The sequence below is a fragment of the Mandrillus leucophaeus genome, unplaced genomic scaffold (assembly GCF_000951045.1).
Source record: "Mandrillus leucophaeus isolate KB7577 unplaced genomic scaffold, Mleu.le_1.0 Scaffold133, whole genome shotgun sequence".
Lineage (NCBI taxonomy): Eukaryota > Metazoa > Chordata > Mammalia > Primates > Cercopithecidae > Mandrillus > Mandrillus leucophaeus.
This window is the reverse complement of record NW_012101288.1, coordinates 5,633,119-5,654,074: the sequence shown is the minus strand read 5'-3', so window position 1 is coordinate 5,654,074 and position 20,956 is coordinate 5,633,119. Positions and strand designations below refer to the sequence as shown.

Genomic DNA, 20,956 nt, shown 5'->3' with positions numbered 1-20,956 from the left:
TCTTTTTTTTTGAGACAGAGTCTCGCTCTGTTGCCCATGCTGGAATGCAGTGGCATGATCTCAGCTTACTGCAACCTCCGCCTCCCAGGTTCAAGCGATCCTCCTGCCTCAGCCCACCTAGTAACTGGGATTACAGGCACACACCACCATGCCCAGCTAATTTTTGTATTTTTAGTAGAGATGGGGTTTCGCCATGTTTGCCAGGCTGGTCTCGAACTCCTGACCTCAGGTGATCCACCCACCTCAGCCTCCCAAAGTGCTGGGATTACAGGCATGAGCCACCATGCCGGCCTGGAATTTTGATTCTTTTATTTTGTATGCCATATTTTCTAGATAAGCAAGGTTATGCCCTTTTGAGTTTTTAATTTTTTTCTCAGCTATTTCATCATTCTTTTAATATATATTTTTTAATTTGCATCTTATTTCATCCATTGTTTAGGGAGTGTTTTATACTGTATTTTATGAAATCAGCAGTTAAAACATACGACAATGTTTATGGGACACTAAAAAAAACACACAGTTGCCATCAATAAGACACATTCCAATTTCGGAGATGTTAAAATGGGGGGAAATGTACAACGATGAAGTACAGTATAAACTAGCCCGATATTTCTGAAATTTGAAGTCTTAAGGTTTATTCTTCTGGGGTAAGGTAGTGGTCCATTAACTGTCTCTGAGAACTTAAAATTGTTTTTCACGATCTGAAGAAAAAAATAAACATTTTAGGCCCCCTAAATTGTTACCTTATAGAGAATTGCCATAAAATCTGAGGCCATACATTTGTGTTTACAGTTGAATTGGCACCAAGTAGTACTACTTTAGTTATCTTAGATTAATGAGATAAGAACAGAATTAGACCTGAATTCATAAGTAATGCATCTGCTTCTGTATGAAAGGCAATGTGATGTGATAGCATGACATACTATTTAAATAAATGTTTGGCACACTTCCAATAAAGAGAAGTGGATGAGTTGCCTCATCATGGTACCAGCAGTATATAGTAAATATGATACACAACATGCCAAACTCGAGAGAAACTGGTAGCAGTCAATACCACATTCATACACCAAATGGTTATTTCGTTTTAGCAAAACCCCTTATTACATTAATTGTTTAATGGTTTTATAGTTTTATTTGTCTAAAACTTATAGATGAACTTCTGTTTAGTTTGGTTTACATAGTCATACAAAAAAATTAATGTTGGAAGTCCTGTTTTTACCTTTGAAAGGATCTGTACATTATTCAAGTTTATAAAACATTGTACTTGGCTTTATGTTAGAAAGGTTTTAAGGGCGTATAATAAAATAAATGCTTTCTATCTGGATTTAAAGAAGAATGACTTGGTATTTTTAATTAGATTACTTCTAAAATATAGAATTTCTATCCTTTTTATTAATTATTTTTTTCTTTATGAGACTATTACCTTGCTCTGTCACCCAGGCTGGAGTGTAGTGGCACGATCATGGCTTATCGTAGCCTCAACCCCCCAGGCTCAAGTGATCCAGTGGTCCTCCCACCTCAGCCTCCCAAGTAGCTGGGACTACAAGTTTGCACCACCACACCTGGCTGTTTTTTTTTTTTTTTTTTTTTTTTTGAGACAGAGTCTCACTCTTTGTCCAGGCTAGAGTGCAGTGGCACAATCTTGGCTCACTGCGACCTCAGCCCCCTGGCTTCAAGTGATTCTCCTGCCTCAGCCTCTGAGTAGCTGAGATTACAGGCATGCCCTACCACACCCAGCTAATTTTTGTATTTTTAGGAGAGATAGGAGTTCACCATGTTGGCCAGGCTGGTGTAGAACTCCTGACCTCAAGTGATCTGCCTGCCTTGGCCTCCCAAAGTGCTGGGATTACAGGCGTGAGCCACCACACCCTGCCTCATTTTTAAATTTTTTGTAGAGATGGAGTCTCACCATGTTACCCAGGCTTGTCTTGAACTTTTTTGGGCTCAAGCAATCTGCCCTGCCTCAGCCTCCCAAAGTGCTGGCATTACAGGCACTAGCCACTGTGCCTGGCCATATTAATTTCTTAATAACAGCTTTATTGAGATATAATTTATACACCATACAATTCACAATTCTAAAGTGTACAATTCCATGGTGTGTGTGTGTGTATTTTTTTTTTTGAGATGGAGTCTCGCTCTGTCAACCAGACTGGAGTGGAGTCTTGGCTCACTGCAACCTCTGCCTCCCAGGTTTAAGCAATTTTCCTAACTCAGCCTCCTGAGTAGCTGGGATTACAGTCATGTGCCACCATGCCCGGCTTTTTTTTTTTTTTAGACAGAGTTTTGCTCTTGTCGCCCAGGCTGGAGTGCAATGGCATGATCTCGGCTCACTGCAACCTCCGCCTCCCGGGTCCAAGCAATTCTCCTGCCCCAGCCTCCCGAGTAGCTGGGACATGCCACCACGTCCACGGTACAGAGTTCCTGTACAAAAATCCTCTCCCTACATTTAGGTCATTATTACAAATAGTGATGATTATTTTGCGTAATGGTAACATCAGTATCTGTTTGCATAAGGCTTATATAAAAGAGCCTACAGTATTTTTGAGTCCTTCTTCATATACTTTCCCTGTTTCTTTTTCACTGTTGTCAGCATGCCCAACTATAGAAATCTCTTTATTTCCTTCCTTTTCATTCTTTTTTTTACTCTTTGTTTTCAATCTACTTGAGGCTCAAAGACCAGAGGATCAAGATTCTTAGAGAAAGACAGAAAGATATGAGTAACTGTGTCATGAGGGCAGGATCTACATACTTACTTGATCCTGGGGCTCTTAACTAGGGTACAGTGATTATGTATAGTCTTCACAGAGGGTACACAAAACCTCTGAAGTAATGTTTAAACTTGTGTATACCGTAGCTTTCATCAGATTTGCAGAGGTTGACAAAGTCCAGCTGCATATTTTTGTAAATAGTTTCCTTGGAACACTGCCATGCCCATTCATTTTGTGTGTGGCTCCTTTCACCCTGTAATGTTAGGTAACTGTGACAGAGGAGACTGTATGGCTCACAAGCTTAAAATATTTACTGCGTAGCAATTGAAGGAGAAGTTTACCAACCCTTGGAAGGTTGCTTTCCTCCTGCAGGCAAAAAGAAGGCAGTGGGGGTGGGTGGTTCAGAAAAATAGTGCTTTAGTCATTCTATTTCTAGTGTCTGAAAGGGGCCTGGTTTATAAAATGTATAGACCTCCCTCTATAAAGGGAGGAGCTCCTTTATGAGAAAAGTCTGTGAGCTTTTGACGAAACTAAGCCTTTACCTACTCAAAAGTTTGTTTGTTTGTTTTTTGAGATGGACCCCGTGCTCTGTTGCCCAGGCTGGAATGTAGTGGTGCAATCTTGGCTCACTGTAGCCGCTGCCTCCCAGGTTCAAATGATTCTCCTGCCTCAGCCTCTTGAGTAGGTGGGACTACAGGTACCTGGCTGCCTTGTTTTTTTTTTGTTTTGTTTTTTTGTTTTTTTGTTTTTTTTAGTAGCAATGGGGTTTCACCATGTTGGCCAGGCTGGTCTTGAACTCCTGATCTCAAGTGATCCACCCACCTCAGCCTCCCAAAGTGCTGGGATAACAGGCATGAGCCATTGTGCCCAGCCAGAAGTTTTTATTTTCTTCTTAATTCTTACCTGTCTTCCAAGAGAGATGAGGAATTAATGAAGACTTACTTTGTTAACGAGAATACATAAGTTAACTCATCTGGGAAAGATGGTTTGATTTTACTTTAAGTTGTATTTGAAATTCCACATACAAACCAGCTCACTTGCAAATGGCTTGATACATAGGTCGATTAACAGATGCAGCCTAAGTATGGAAAATTGAGTCACTAAAAACAAATTAATGGCACATATTGTTTTGCTTAGATTTTTTTTGTTTTTTTGTGGCAGGATCTCACTCTGTCGCCCAGGCTGGAGTGCAGGGGCGCGATCTCAGCTCACTGCAAGCTCTGCCTCTCAGGTTCACGCCATTCTCCTGCCTCAGCCTTCCCAGTAGCTGGGACTACAGGCGCCCAGCACCACGCCCGGCTAATTTTTTTGTATTTTTAGTAGAGATGGGGTTTCACCATGTTGACCAGGATGGTCTCAATCTCCTGACCTCATGATCCGCCCGTCTTGGCCTCCCAAAGTGCTGGGATTACAGGCGTGAGCCACCGTGCCCGGCCCCCTCATCTTTTTTCTAAAACTCTACTAAGCAGCCGGGTGCGGTGGCTCACGCCTGTTATTCCAGCACTTTGAGAGGCCGAGGCGGGTGCATCACGAGGTCAAGAGATCGAGACCATCTTCGCTAACACAGTGAAACCTCTGCTCTACTAAAAATACAAAAAAAATTAGCTGGGCATGGTGGCGGGCGCCTGTAGTCGCAGCTACTCAGGGAGGCTGAGGCAGGAGAATGGTGTGAACCCGGGAGGTGGAGCTTGCAGTGAGCCGAGATCACGCCACTGCACTCCAGCCTGGATGACAGAGCGAGACTCCGTCTCAAAAAAAAAAGATGAGGGGGATACTTTTTTATAGAGCTTGGAAGATGTTTCCAATTCACAGATTGTGTTTGCCAGTTTGTAGATGGAATAGATCATTTACAAATGGGACTGTTTCTACATGTGAGTGAAAATCATGCATATAAAGATTGTAGCCAGCAGGTGTTTTTAAAAGACAATTAACATATCACTAAGAGGCATTAGTTGTGTTTATAGTAATAAATTTCTCAAGGATATGGGACCATTATACCCTTGTGTCATAAAACAGGTCTTGATTTTGCTCGGTTTAGTTCAATGTTTAGTTCAGCTCTACTTAAATACTTAAGGATTTCATTTCATATTTCAACACGCTTTTGATATATTCTGTTTAGCTAAGAGTTATTACATATATCATTGAACTTCAAATCAGAGATCTTAGGCTTTGTTTAACTGTATTTAACCATAACTTATATAAGCATACAGATTGTCAAGCTTTTTTTTTTTTGAAACAGGATCTCGTTCCATCGCCCAGACCAGAGTGCAATAGCGCGATCTTGGCTCACTGCAACCTCCACCTCCTGGGTTCAAGCGATTCTCCTGCCTCAGCCTCCTGAGTAGCTGGGATTACAGGCACCAGCCACCACGCCCAACGAATTTTTGTATTTTTAGTACAGACAGGTTTTCACCATGTTGGTTAGGCTGGTCTGGAGCTCCTGACCTCAGGTGATTCACCCACCTCGGCCTCCTAAAGTGCTGAGATTACAGGCGTGAACTACCTTGCCTGGCCTATTTTTTTCAGTATATTTTAAGTTTTTAGGTGTCTTAGTATTTGTTCTCCAGGCTAATTTAACTTTTTGTCTTGTTTGTAGTATTATGGAATATAAGAAATACAGTTAGGTCAGTTATAGCCAGGTATGGTGGCTCATGCCTATAATCCTAGCACTTTGGGAGGCTAGGGTGGGAGAATTGCTTGAGGCGAGGAGTTCAAGACCAACCTGGACAAAAAAGCGAGACCTCTCTATCTCTACAAAAAATGTTAAAAGTTAGCTGGGTGTAGTGAGGCATGCCTGTAGTTCTACTACTGGAGAGGCTGAGGTGGGAGGATTGCTTGAGCCCAGCAGTTTGGGGCTGTAGTAAGTCATGATTGTGCCACTGCACTCCTGTTGGACGATGGAGTGAAATCCCATCTAAATAAATAAATAAAAATAAAGTTATGTCAACTGTTTTGAATTCATCTCATTTTTTAAAATATAGGCAGTTGGCCAGACAGCAGGCTGATAAAAAAAAAGAAGAGCGCAGAGAAGGTAAGTACTGTTAAAGGCATTTCAGATCTTAAAATATGTAATTAATATTCTGTTTACCGGTTTCTTGAGGTACATACAATAAATTTTACATATTTAAAGTGTATAATTTGTTAAGTTTTAACGTAAGTATATGCCATGAAGCCATCACCACAATATGATAGTGAAGGTAGTTACTACCCCCAAAAACTTCCCCAGGCCCTTTTATAATTCCTCCTGGCTCTTCTAGCTTCTTTCCTCACTCTGACACTACCCCCCGCCAGATTCCTGAGCAAGTAATTTCATTGGAACATAGCTGTGACCATTCATTTTAGAATCTGTTCTCCATTATTATAGCTTAGTTTATATTATCTAGAGTTTTACATAAATGGAATCATCCAGTATTCTTTGTTTGGCTTCTTGCACTGACCGTAATTACTTTGAGAATCCTTGTGGTCGCTTTTTTGTTGCTGAGTAGTATTTCATTATATGGATATTCTATTGTATGGATATACCACAATTTATCTCTTCATCTTTTGAAGTACTTGAGTTGTTTCTGGTTTGGGGCTATCACAAAGCTGCTTTGAACATTCGTGTACGAGTCTTTGTATTACATATCTTTCCTCTTCTCCTGGGAGTAGATAGGCTCGATCTTATGGTAGGTGAATGTTTTAACTTTATTTTTGTCTTCTAATGTTTTTAAGAAAGCTAAGTTTAAGATACTGTAATTTTGTTACATGAAAGTATAGCTTTTCAATTGTTCATTTTAGAATTGTTTTATAAATACTATTACTTCAAATGTTTCTATTTATTTTTATGTATGCATTTGTGAAGACAAAGTGATTCCAGTTACTCGGTCATTGAGGACTAGAAACATCGTTCAAAGTTCAGAACACTTACATGAAGATAATGGTGATGTTGAAGTACGTCGAAGCTGTAGGATTAGAAGTCGTTATAGTGGTGTAAACCAGTCCATGCTGTTTGACAAACTTATAACTAAGTAAGTAAAAATTCCTTAGGTCAAAATGATTTATCTGTCAGAGACTTTTTGTTCGGGAAGAATCATGGATTTCAACCAGCCCAAACATTTAATGCATTCTACTACGTAAAGCATAGAGGAGAATGATTATTTGTGGTTTTTTGTTTGTTTGTTTGTTTTTGAGACGGAGTCTAGCTCTGTCGCCCAGGCTGGAGTGCAGTGGCATAATCTCGACTCACTGCAAGCTCTGCCTCCCGGGTTCAAGCCATTCTCCTGCCTCAGCCTAACGAGTAGCTGGGACTACAGGCGCCCGCCACCACGCCTGCTATTTTTTTTTTTTTTTTTTTGTATTTTTAGTAGAGACAGGGTTTCACTGTGTTAGCCAGTATGGTCTCGATCTCCTGACCTCCTGATCCGCCCGCCTTGGCCTCCCAAAGTGTTGGGATTACAGGTGTGAGCCACCGCGTCCAGCCTGAGAATGATTATTTGAGGTCTTTTTGACAATTCTATATATGTCTCTATTCTTGGAAAGAAATTTAAAAATATTTTTATACAAGTAAATCAATGCTTTTTATAAAAATATTTAAAACCTTAATGCCAAAAGATTGCAGTGGAAGAAAATAAAGGTTTTTAAATTCTGCTACTCTTTTACAGTTTTCACTTATATTTGTATCTTGTTTTTAAAGCACTGCTGAAGCTGTACTTCAAAAAATGGATGACATGAAGAAGATGCGTAGACAGCGAATGAGAGAACTTGAAGACTTGGGAGTGTTTAATGAAACAGAAGAAGTAAATATATTCTTCTATTAAGGGAATGATTTAATAATATCCAGTTAAATTTTTTTTTATAGTACCTAATCCATTTTTGCTTAAACATCACTTTTTCCAGCATTTATTTGATCAGTCAACAGTTACTGCTAGAAATTTAAGAGTTTATGGCTGTAAATCTCTTCATTTTGAACAAGATTGGAGGATCCAACTTAATTTTTTTAATAAATAGATTCAAAATGTTAATGGCTTTTATTTAAACATTTTAGAGCAATCTTAATATGTACACAAGAGGAAAACAGAAAGATATTCAAAGAACTGATGAAGAAACAACTGATAATCAAGAAGGCAGTGTGGGTTAGTCTCTTCTCTTGTTCTGTCTTCTGGGATTGAATTTAAGAACTTTTTATTTAGTAGAAAATAGCCTTTTTATTTAGAAAGTGTGACATTTATGGTAGTTTGTGAGAGATCAGAGGATTGGTAACTTAAAAGTGGGGACAGGGGAGAGCTTAAAAGGATAGTATGTTTTGTTTGGGAAAGTAACTGAAATCAGCAATCTAAAGCAAATAATACTGGTTTGCTCGTGTAATACATCTGCTATGGACAACACGCTGTATATCTCTTTTTTAGTTTAAAGGTGATGAAAATTATGTTTTGCTATTCCATTTAGAACTTATTACCATAATCTATTAGAACTTGAGTGAAAATCAGTTTTCTGAAATGCATTTTAAATATTTGGTGAGCATGTTTTACCATAATCATAAGTAGATTGAGTTATGCAGCATGTAACTCCATGACAGCCAGATGGGCTGGGTGAAATGTCAAACTTAGGTTTAGAAAGCAAAAGCTTAATGAGGAAATTCGAAAACTTGTCAAAAAGTTACGTTAACTTGGACGCTTAAGTTTAGTCACCTATATTAATGAAATTCATAGAAAGACTATAAATTTTAGTTTGGTACTTGCTTAACAGTAGTCTTCAAACTTCTTTCTCTGCTTCCTTTTTTCCTTCCTCTCGTTTTTGTAGAGTTTTTAGTATTGGAAAAGAATTATAAGTTCTTCCCATGAACAGTCTAGGAGTAGATAAGCTTTAAAAGGGTGGATCTTTCCCAACTCACCTATGTTAAAAATTGTTAACATTTTGCTGAGTGTCCTTCTGGAATTAAGTATTTCTTAATCGTAGAATCATCTGAAGAGGGTGAAGACCAGGAACATGAAGATGATGGTGAAGATGAAGATGATGAAGATGATGATGATGATGATGAAGATGATGAAGATGAAGAAGATGGAGAAGATAATCAGAAACGATATTATCTTAGACAGAGAAAAGCTACTGTTTACTACCAGGCGCCACTGGAAAGTAAGTGCTGTACATACTCTTTCCAGGAGATGTGATTATGTTAGCTTTATATTTGCTGTTTCTCTGTTATTCTTGTCTTTTTGGTATTTTTCATATTTTCATTTTGTTGAATACTCATTACTGTTGTCTTTACCTATCCTAAGTTTGTAACAAATAATTTCTCTGAAGAAAGTTTAAATGTTAACCTTGACAAAAGCAAATAATTGGGCTATTTTTGAATTTTATATCTGTCTTTATTTTAAATTGCACAGCTTTCTACTTAATTTGTCAGTTTGTATAGAGATAGGACTTCTTTTGATTTATGTTACTATTATACCACAGTACTTGTGAGCATGAACATGCAAGGCTGATAATCACCTGTTACACATCTCTACAGTCACAATGGTTGTTTATGGCCAGTGTGTGTTTTTGGTTGGTTGGTGTCTGTGCTATACATGTTATCAGCTGCAACCCTCTGAACGTAAATGACTTCAAATATGAACAGCAAAATATTTTCTTTTTTTTAGAACCTCGTCACCAGAGAAAGCCCAACATATTTTATAGTGGCCCAGCTTCTCCTGCAAGACCAAGATACCGATTATCTTCTGCAGGACCAAGAAGTCCTTACTGTAAACGAATGAACAGGTTTGGTTCTGAAATAGTGATTGATTTATGACAACATAATTGTGGTTATGTTAGAGCTGGACTCTATAGACTTTCAGGATTGGGTGTATTAGGATAAAATTCTAGAATTGTGTATTTGGGAGAGCTTAGTTTCTATGCCTTTAGTAGTCTAATCCCCAGTACCACTGACTAGTTTTTGCTTTTGCTTCCACTAATAGGAAGTGTTAGTAACTACGTTAGTAAGGTAGTTTATTCCATTTTTCCACACTTTAATAATAGAGCAACCATAGACTCAGGGTTTACTGTAGTCCTGTCTCTGTGTTAAGCATTTTACATAGATTGTTTCATTTAATCTTCACATTAAGTTAGAATATAGGTTTAGTCTTTTCTTTGCATACTATCACAGATGCATTTTCCTACCATATCAGATGTTCTAAACTACATGGCCTCTAGACCTTTCATGACTCAGGTTATCTTTTTCTGGATCTATTTTATAATTTATTCCTCTTCTGTTGTAGGAAACATTTATTTTCTTTGACTGTTCAATATTTGTGGATTTCTTTTCCTTCTACATCCCAACAGTTGTTGCTTGTTGGTCAAATTTAAGCCCAAAGAGATAAATCTTCTATTTTTATTTTACTTACTTATTTTGGGGGAGGTGGGGCGGGGTGGAATCTTGCTCTGTTTCCCAGGCTGGAGTGCAGTGGCGCAATCTTGGCTTACTGCAACCTCTGCCTGCTGGGTTCAAGCGGTTTTCCTGCCTCAGCCTCCTGAGTAGCTGGGACTACAGGTACCTGCCACTACGCCCAGCTAATTTTTGTATTTTTAGCAGAGACGCGGTTTCACCGTGTTGGCCAGGCTGGTCTCAAACTCTTGACCTCAAGTGATCCACCTGCCTCAGCTTCCCAAAGTACTGGGATTACAGGTGTGAGCCACCACACCAGGTCAAAGAGATAATTCTTGATACTTCCTCATCAATACATTGGAATAATCATGATAATAGTAGCATGTTGGTAGTTCATCAGTGAGAGAGAAGACTAAGAAACCAGGAAAAAAATTTTATTTGTATGGGAAATGGTACTTTTTTCCCTTAATATTATAATTTTCTCAGAAGTAAGACCGAAGCCTTAGGATATTTCAATTATTTGAACAGTTCTTGGAAGTTTTCTCCTAGAAACAGACCTTCTGATCATGTTTTGGTCATGGAAGGCAGCACCTTTATAAGTGCTGAAGGTTGATTTCTTTTAGGAAAAATAAGAAATGCTCTTTGTGTCCCTAGGTCTTTTCATTTCATTGTAATTCATTGTAAGAATCACAAGTATACATCTAGATTTCTTATTTCATCATCCTATTTCACATGACCAGGGTCCAAAAGGCTGGAGGATCAGGAAGACAAACTCAGTCTCTCAGGGCTTCTGAAGATTAATTGCACTTGAAAGGAGGCTGCACATCAGTATTCTCACAGGCCCCTTAGAATGTAAAGACCTCTATTTTGGTGGTGAAATGTAATGATCTTCAGAAAAGGAAAGGAAGGTACAGTGTTCCCTAGAATCCCCACCACCACCAGGCACAGGACTGAGGCACTATTATGGTTACCTAACTCAAGGGCTGGATCTCTGTTTGATCCAGCAGTACTAAGAGTGGCAGCTACTTTGGGATTTTATTTCTTCTGTCTTTTATTTTTTTAAGAGGAAATCTCGCTCTCTCGCCCAGGCTGGAGTGCAGTGGTGCGATCTTGGCTCACTGCAACCTCTGCCCCCTGGGTTCAAGCAATTCTCCTGCCTCAGCCTCCCTAGTAGCTGGGACTACGGGCGCCTGCCACCACACCCGGCTAATTTTTTTGTATTTTTAGTAGAGACAGGGTTTCACCATATTGGCCAGACTGGTCTCAAATTCCTGACCTCAGGTGATCCACCCGCCTGGGCCTCCCAAGTGCTGGGATTGCAGGCGTTAGCTACCGCGCCTGGCCTCTTCTCCCATCTTTAATGAACGTATGTTTCTGGAAGTAACATACTTGTTGGTTGACTAACTCTACAGTTACCACCTACAATGTATGTGGTTTTTTTTATTGTTGTTTTTATCCCTTTGATGTTCATGAGTTTCCATATTTGGTTCACAGTGTCTAGTCTTCCCCTGTGGAAAAAGCCTCACATCGTTGAGTAGCTCCTTGTTACAGATTTTTTTTTCTCCTCTAATTATTTGGGGTTTTTTTTTTTTTTTTTTTTTCTGACTTTTTTGTTTTTTTGAGACAGAATCTCGCCTGTTTCCAGGCTGGAGTGCAGTGGCGCAATCTCACTCACTGCAACTGCTGTCTCCTGTTTTCAAGTGATTCTCCTGCCGCAGCCTCCCGAGTAGCTGGGATTATGGGCCTATGCCATCATGCCTGGCTAATTATTTTTAAAGGTAATGTTACCTTTGAATAAGGTAACATAATAGCACAATTGCATCACTAGTATTTCAGTATATTCTTCATCTTTTGTCAAAGAATTAGAACTGGCAAGAAGTTGAAGTTCTTAGTTAGATTCAAAGTGCTGGTCCAGTGTCTGTGGGTGTAATAAAATGGAGATTGGGGGATGAGCACATGTGGGCAGATATGTGTGTTTAAAACATTTTTTATTTTTTATTTATTTTATTTTTGGTTTTTGTTTTTCAGATTTAGGAAACATTTTCCTATGAAAATGGATTATACTGACTTGCCTCAGCCCCTTTTCCTTTCTTTTTAATTTTTTGTTTCCGTAGGTTTTTGGGGAACAGGTCGTATTTGGTTACATGAGTAAGTTCTTCAGTAGTGATTTGTGAGATTTTGGTGTATACATCACCCAAGCAGTATACATTGAATCCAATTTGTTGTCTTTTATCCCTCACTCCCTTCCCACTCTTTCCCCCTGAGTCCCCACAGTTCATTGTGTTATTCTTATGCCTTTGCATCTTCATAGCTTAGCTCCCACTTATTAGTGAGAACACATGGAACATATGATGTTTGATTTTCCATTCCTGAGTTACTTCACTTAGAGTAATAGTCTCCAATCCCATCCAAGTAGCTGCGAATGCCATTAATTCATTCCTTTTTATGGCTGAGTAGTATTCTATTGTGTATATATACCACAACTTCTTTATCCACTTGTTGATTGATGGGGATTTGGGTTGATTCCACATTTTTGCAATTGCGAGTTGTGCTGCTATAAACATGCATGTGGAAGTATCTTTTTCGAATAATGACTTCTTTTCCTCTGGTTAGATACCCAGTAGTGGGATTGCTTGATCAAATGGTAGTTCTACTTTTAATTCTTTAAGGAATCTCCACACTGTTTTCCATAGTGGTTGTACTAGTTTACTTTCCCACCAGCCATGTAGAAGTGGTCACTGTATACACACCAACATCTATTATTTTTTTATTTTTTGATTATAGCCATATTTGCGGGGGTAAGGTGGTATTGCATTGTGGTTTTGATTTGCATCTCCCTGATCATTAGTGATGCTGAGCACTTTTTCATACGTTTGTTGGCCATTTATGTATCTTCTTTTAAGAATTTTCTGTTCATGTCCATAGCCTACTTTTTGATGGGATTGTTTTTTTCTTGCTAATTTGTTTGAGTTTGTTGTAGATTCTAGATATTAGTCTTTTGCGAGATGTATAGATTATGAAGATTTTCTCCCATACTGTGTGTTGCCATTTTACTCTGCTGATTCTTCCTTTTGCTGTTCAAAAGCTCTTTAGTTTAATTAAGTCCCACCGGTTTATCTTTGCTTTAATTGTTTTTGCTTTTGGGTTCTTGGTCATGAAACCCTTGCCTAAGCCAATATCTAGAAGGGTTTTCCTGATGTTATCTTCTAGAATTTTTATATAGTTTCAGGTCTTAGATTTAAGTCCTCGATCCATCTTGAGTTGATTTTTGTGTAAGGTGAGAGATGAGGAACCAGTTTCATTCTCCTACATGTGGCTTGCCAATTATCCCAGCACCATCTGATGAATAGGGTGTCCTTTCCCCACTTTATGTTTCTGTTTGCTTTGTTGAAGATCAGTTGACTGTAAGTATTTGATTTTATTTCTGAGTTCTCTATTCTGTTCCATTTGTCTATGTGCCTATTTTTATACTAGTACTGTGCTGTTTTGGTGATTATGGCCTTATCGCGTAGTTTGAAATCAGGTAATGTAAAGCTTCCAGATTTCTTCTTTTTGCTTAGACTTGCTTTGGCTATGCGGACTCTTTTTTGCTTCCATATGAATTTTAGGATTGTTTTTTCTAGTTCTGTGAAGAATGATAGCTGGTATTTTGATGGGAGTTATATTGAATTTGTTGCTTTTGGCAGTATGGTTGTTTTCACAACATTGATTCTACCCATCCATGAGCATGGGATGTGCTTCCATTTGTTTGTGTCATCTGTTATTTCTTTCAGCAGTGTTTTGTAGTTTTCCTTGTAGAGGTCTTTTGCCTCTTTGGTTAGGTATATTCCTAAGTATTTTGTTTTATTTTCAGCTATTGTGAAAAGGGTTGAGTTCTTATTTCACTCTTAGCTTGGCCGCCGTTGGTATATAGTAGAGCTACTACTGATTTGTGTACATTAATTTTGTATCCTGAAACTCTGCTGGATTCTTTTGTCAGTTCTAGGAGTTTTTTGCAGGAGTCTTTAGGGTTTTCTAGGTGTACAATCATATAATCAGCAAACAGACAGTTTGACTAACTTTTTACTGACTTGGATGCCCTTTTATTTTTTTCTGTTGTCTGATTGCTGTGGCTAGGATTTCCAGTACTGTGTTGAATAGAAGTGGTGAGAGTGGGCATCCTTGTCTAGTTCCAGTTCTCAGAGGGAATGCTTTTAACCTTTCCCCATTCGGTATTATGTTTCCTGTGGATTTGTCATACATGGCTTTTATTACATCGAAGTATGTTCTTTGTATGCCGACTTTGCAGAGAGCTTTAATCATAAAGGGATGCTGGATTTTGTTGAATGCTTTTTCTGCATCTATTGAGATCATGTGATTTTTGTTTTTAATTCTGTTTAAGTGGTGTATTACATTTATTGACTTGAGTATGTTAAATCATCCCTGCATCCCTGGTATGAAACCCCCTTGATCATAGTAGATTATCTTTTCGATATGTTGTTGGATTCGATTAGCTAGTATTTTGTTAAGGATTTTAGCATCTATGTTCACAGGGATGTTTGCTCTGTAGTTTTCTTTTTTGGTTATGTCCTTTCCTAGTTTTGGTATTAGGGTGATACTGGCTTCATAGAATGATTTGGGGAGGATTCCCTCTTTGTCTACCTTGTGGAATAGTGTTTACAGTGTTTTAAAACTGAAGTAATGACCTTTCTACAGTATAGAGTAATTAATTGCTAAGAACCTGGACCCATGGCTAGGACTGTCTAGGCTTAGAGCTCAGCTCTACTAGTTATTAGTGGCCTTTGGCAAGTTACTTAACTCTGTTTCAGTTTTTTGTTGTTGTTGTTTTTTGTTTGTTTGGTTGGTTTCTTTTTTTTTTTTTTTTTTTTTTTGAGACGGAGTTTCGCTCTTTTTGCCCATGCTGGAGTGCAATGGCGCGATCTCAGCTCACCACAACCTCCGCCTCCCGGGTTCAAGCGATTCTCCTGCCTCAGCCTCTCGAGTAGCTGGGATTACAGGCATGCGCCACCATGCCTGGCTAATTGTTTGTATTTTTAGTAGAGATGGAGTTTCTCCATGTTGGTCAGGCCGGTCTTGAACTCCCTCCCAGCCTCAGGTGATCCACCCGCCTCGGCCTCCCAAAGTGCTGGGATTACAGGTGTGAGCCACTGCGCCTGGCCTGTTTCAGTTTTTTTAATCTGTAAAGTGAGGATAGTTGAACCTGTCTCAGTATTGTGAGAATTAGATGAGTTAATACATGTAAAGCATTTAAAATAGTGTCTGCCATACATTAAGTGCTATATGTATTTGTACTTTGATGTTTAAAAATAATCTCCATTTTGCAAATCAAATGTCAGAAATTTCACGTTGGTCCACAGGTTGTGTTATTGTTTGCTTTTAACTTTATTGATTGTGAAATAAAAAACTGGAAATCATCAGTATAGTAATGTATAGAATGCAGATATTTTGAATAAACATATAAGTTTGAATTCTGACAACATCAATGACTAATTCTGATATTTTGAGTAAATTATTTAACCTGGAAGCCACACTGGCCCTACCTGTAAATTGAGCCTACTAATAATCCACTTTTCCACAGTTTTAATTAAGATTAATACTACATCAAGCACATGGTACAGAAAGCAGTCAGTTAATGTTAGTCTTTTTTATTAATTGGGAGGTTAGTCTGAATTCTGTGACTACACATAAAATTATGTGAATACATTAAAGTCTAATATTCATGGTAATAATGAATAAGTTAGTTTTTCATATAAAATTGCAGACTTGTACTGGATATAATAATTTTAGTTTCAGGCTGATCACAAAGATAGTCTTGGGTGTATTTGGGTAGATGGATGGATGAAAGATTATTTTCTCATTTATTTCTGTGTTTCCGCAACCCCTTATCCAAAACCCTTGGAAAACCATTTGTGTTTCAGAATTCAGACTTTTTGGCTGGATTTACAGATAACACACAACATATGTAGTATGGCGACATTAACATCTCTAGGGTCTCCAAGCCAGCACTGTGTAGTCAAATATATTAATAATTCTGTAGTAAAACATATGAATAATCATAGTAAGTGGGACAAAATATAAACTAAAAATTGCCTTGTACTATGTCAGGTTATGATTTGCTGCAAGGGAATAATGGAATAACTTCAGAGTGTTTTGGATATACGTTTCTGAAACTACATTATGCAGATAATAGATTGTGAACCTTTTATATTTTTGGAAATAACTACTTACCATCATTGCACTCTGACTCAGCAAAGTTCTAGACCCTGAGCAAGTTAATTAAAGTTCTTCCTAGCCAGACTCTTTGTTTTTTCTGTGAGTCTTTTGCAACCATTCAAAGGTAGAAGTGATTAAAAATTTTCTTGTATATTTGTAATACCCAGCTTCTTATTTAGTATTACCAACCAGCCTAAGTATTTGATAGTATGTCTTTCTTTTTTGTGAGAAAACTTATGGGTTGAGTAACTCATCCGCATTTACATGGCTGTTAAGTGATAGTTGTGAATTTACAGTGGATGGTATACTGTTGATAAAAGGCCATCTTATTCTTCACTGTTTCCTAGCATTTAAAAAGTCTTTCTTGATACCCTTTTGTTTACATAAAATCTCATGTCCTTCTTTTAAAATTGTTTGATATTTTAGGCCAGGCATGATGGCTCACACCTGTAATCCCAACACTTTGGGAGGCTGTGGTGGGCGGATCAGAGGGTCAGGAGTTCAAGACTAGCCTGGCCAACATGGTGAAACCCCATCTCTACCAAAAATAAATAAATAAATAAAATACAAAAGTTAGCTGGGCATGGTGGCGCATGCCTGTGGTCCCAGCTACTTGGGAGGCTGAGGCAGGAGAATTGCTCAACTGGGACCCAGGAGGCAGAGGTTGCAGTGAGCTGAGATCACGCCACTGCACTCCAGCCTGGGCTACAGAGTAAGACTTCGTCTCAAAAAAGCTATTTGACATTTTAAAGTAGGTGATTTCCTCCCAAATGTGAATATTATATATAGTGTAATATTGAAAATAGTTTCAAATTACAGTCCCAAATACTTTTTTTTTTTTTTTAATAGAGGCAGGGGCTTACTTTATCACCCAGCAGGCTGCAGTGTAGTGGTGCAATCATGCACTACAGCCTCGTCCTCCCAGGCTCAAGCAAATCTCCCACCTCAGCCTCCTGAGTATCTGGGACAACAGATGTGTACAACCATACCTGTCTAAGCTTTTTGATTTTTAGTAGAGACCAAATCTTGCCAAGTTGCTCAAATGATTTTTAGTTGAGACGAAGTCCCACTGCGTTGTTCTCGAGCTCCTGTCAAGTGATCCTTCCTACTCGGTCTCCAAAAGTGTTGGGATTACAGGTGTGAGCCAACATGCCCTGCCCAAAATATTCTAATACCCTCTTTATCCCACCTTTCACTTCAAGAATAACTGGTTTGTGTCAAGACTAAGAAGTCACCCTGCCTTCTGTCTTCATGAACATTTGATATTCAGCTCTGCCACAGCCCTCAGTCTTTTTTCCTTTCCTCTCAGTTGTCTTTTATTCGCTTTGAAAGATTCCGCCAACAAAGTTTATGTCAGTGGGTCAGCAGATATAATAATTTTATGATAAACCTTTTTGGAGCATTAGATATTTCTGATGCTTTTCTTATGCCTTTTCTTTTTCCTGCCCTCCATTATCATGATTTCAATTTTCTTTTTTACTTTAGGCGAAGGCATGCAATCCACAGTAGTGACTCGACTTCATCTTCTTCCTCTGAGGATGAACAGCACTTTGAGAGGCGGAGGAAAAGGAGTCGTAATAGAGCTATCAATAGGTAAGTGCCATATCAGTACCTTTTTAAACCAACAGATACATTTTTTAAAAATTGATAAGAAAACAATAATTTGGATATAAGTATAGACTGGCTGATTAAAAAGTTGCACAACAGGTTAATGTATAAACTAGAATACTGTGTTCTTAGAATTACCTACAATTGAAACAGAATAACAGGTTAGAACATATGACTGATTTCTTGCCAAAATTTTTTTTTTGAGACAGGGCCTGGTTCTGTTGCCCAGGCTGAAGTACAGTGGCACGATCTTGGCTCACTGCAACCACCACCTCCCGGGTTCACACGACTCTCCTGCCTCAGCCTCCTGAGTAGCTGGGACTACAGGTGTGCATCACCACACCCGGCTCATTTTTGTAGTTTTAGTAGAGATGGGGTTTCGCCATGTTGGCCAGGCTGGTCTCGAACTACTGGCCTCAAGTTATCCACCTGCCTCAGCCTCCCAAAGCTTTGAAATTAAGCTGTGAGCCACCATGCCTGGCCCGCTTGCCAAATCATTATATATGGCCCACAGTGGTTCTGGTCAAACAGTGACTTAAGGAAATAACCTTTTCTTTTTCATTTCATGTATTTTTTTTTTCTTAGAATAATGATAAGTTCTGAGGAACTCTTAAGGAAAATGGAAGGCTTTACTCATTTCATAACTCCTTGTAGTATAAGTTCACATATACTAACCAACTTATTTGATTTTCCCAATAATTGTTTAAGGGAGATAGAGCAAGGATTATTTACATTTTACAGATGTGGTTGAGTAAATGAAAATGCAGTGCTTAGGTGCTTGGATTTTTTTTTTTTTTAAATAGAGACAGGTTCTCACTCTGTCACTCAGACTAGAGTAGAAGTGAGGCTGGTCTCGAACTCCTGACCTCAAGTGACTTGGCTGGGATTACAGGCGTGAGCCACCACACCTGGCCATAACTATTTTTGAATAGTTTTGAAAGTAGTTAGGGAACTTCCAGCCTGTCCAACATGGTGAAACCCCATCTCTACTAAAAATACAAAAATTAGCCGGGTGTTGGTGGTGCGCACCTGTAATCCCAGCTCCTCAGGAGGCTGAGGCAGGAGAATTGCTTGAACCCAGGAGGCAGAGATTGTAGTGAGCCGAGATCACGCCATTGCACTGCAGCCTGGGTGACAGAGTGAGACTCCGTCTCAGAAAAAACGCAAAAGACAAAACAATACAACAAAAAAGGAAGTAGTTAGGGAACTTGCTTGAGAGGATTGATGTTGGATCCAAATGCTGGTAGACTGAATATTTTTTCTGAGAGGTATTATAGCAGAGTTGTTATAGGTCTGGAGACAGACCACTTGTGTTTGATTCCTGGCCCTGCCATTTACTAGTTGGGTGATCTTGGACAAATCAGTTAATCTTTCTATGTCTTGGTTTTGTTTTAAAATGGGAAAAATAATAATACCTTTCTCATAAGACTGTTGTGAGGATTTATTGACTTAATCCATGTAAAGCACCTAAAACTAAAACAGTGTCTGGCAAATGGTAAATACCCTGTCTATGTTAGACACCTCCATTAAAATGTAGGTTGGTACTATCTGATTTCACCACCATGAATCACTTTACAGTGCCTGTGGCATCTTGATATTTTTATTTCATTATGTATCTTTAATTTCATAATAAAGCTTCAGATATAAATATTTCTAACACTTAAGTTCTGGACCTATTACAGAAAATTAGGAAATTAAAATACATATCTTAAGATTGCTCCAGTTAAAATTTAGATTTTTTTTTTTAACTTAAATGTTTATATTCAAACATGGAATTTGGGAAGGAGGGTGAGTTGATGGGTTTGTGTGGTTTTAAATAGGTGCCTCCCACTAAATTTTCGAAAAGATGAATTAAAAGGCATGTATAAAGATCGAATGAAAATTGGAGCAAGCCTTGCCGATGTTGATCCAATGCAACTAGATTCTTCAGTGAGTATTCTGTTTTGAAACATATGCTTGATCTATAATGTGCTTTGTTTTAAAGTTAAAAAAAGGAACTGATGATTTTTCTTTTCAGTCAAAACTCTAACCTTTAAAGACGTTTTTTGTTAATCTTAAGGTCACAATTAAGGTATTATTAATTCATTATGTATGGGTTAGGTATAGTTAAGGTGTGGGGTGACATTTTAATCTGGACTCCAAATCTAAGAATGTAAATGTTCGCTTCCATTACCAGGTACGATTTGATAGTGTTGGTGGCCTGTCTAGTCATATAGCAGCTCTAAAAGAGATGGTGGTGTTTCCATTACTTTATCCAGAAGTCTTTGAAAAATTTAAAATCCAACCCCCAAGGTAATTTAATTATATTTTTAATTTTAGCTGAAAATCTGTGCTACTCTTGCGTCTTGTAGTTCTTATACCTTATTAACCCATTTTTAAGCGATAGTTCCCTTTTCCCTTTTCATTATACAACGTTTCTCTCTGAATCACCTTTATAGAAGCAATAATTTAAATAAACTTTTAAAAGTTAATAAACTTCCCCCATCATAAAAGTAATATACCGGGCCGGGCGCGGTGACTCATGCCTTTATCCTAGCACTTTGGGAGGCCAAGGCGGGTGGATTGCCTGAGCTCAGGAGTTTGAGACCAGCCAGGGCAACGTGGTGAAACCCCGTCTCTACTAAAATACAAAAAATTAGCCAGGCCTGGCGCCGTGCACCTGTAGTCCCAGCTACTTGGGAGGCTGAGGCAGAACTGCTTGAACATTGGCTGAAGTTGCAGTGAGCTGAGATTGCGCCACCACACTCCAGCCTGGGTGACAGAGCGAGACACCATCTCCAAAAAAATAAGTAAATAAATAAATAAGTAATGTACCATATGTCAATCACAGGTAAACATTGGTAGGTTTTAAATTAAATTTTGTAATTTAAAAAATTAGAAAGTGGCCAGGCACAGTGGCTTATGCCTGTAATCCCAGCACTTTGGGAGGCCGAGGTGGGTGGATTATGAGTTCGGGAGTTCAAGACCAGCCTGGCCAACATGGTGAAACCTCATCTTTACTAAAAATACCCAAAAAATTAGCTGGGCATGGTAGCGGGCACCTGTTGTCCCGCCTATTTGGGAGACTGAGGCAGGAGAATTGCTTGAA

General features: G+C 38.6%; 1 protein-coding gene across 1 annotated transcript in view; it reads left to right on the top strand.

Annotated features, from left to right (window-relative positions):
- Nucleotides 1-20,956, top strand: part of ATAD2 (ATPase family, AAA domain containing 2) — a 99,935-nt gene that overhangs the window by 31,106 nt on the left and 47,873 nt on the right. Inside the window, exons 4-12 of the mRNA XM_011973016.1 lie at nt 5,690-5,739; nt 6,550-6,715; nt 7,381-7,483; nt 7,732-7,819; nt 8,643-8,819; nt 9,326-9,443; nt 17,746-17,853; nt 19,689-19,797; nt 20,045-20,160. Of these exons, the coding sequence (XP_011828406.1) occupies nt 5,690-5,739; nt 6,550-6,715; nt 7,381-7,483; nt 7,732-7,819; nt 8,643-8,819; nt 9,326-9,443; nt 17,746-17,853; nt 19,689-19,797; nt 20,045-20,160 (1,035 nt within the window). The remainder of the gene's footprint in view (nt 1-5,689; nt 5,740-6,549; nt 6,716-7,380; nt 7,484-7,731; nt 7,820-8,642; nt 8,820-9,325; nt 9,444-17,745; nt 17,854-19,688; nt 19,798-20,044; nt 20,161-20,956) is intronic.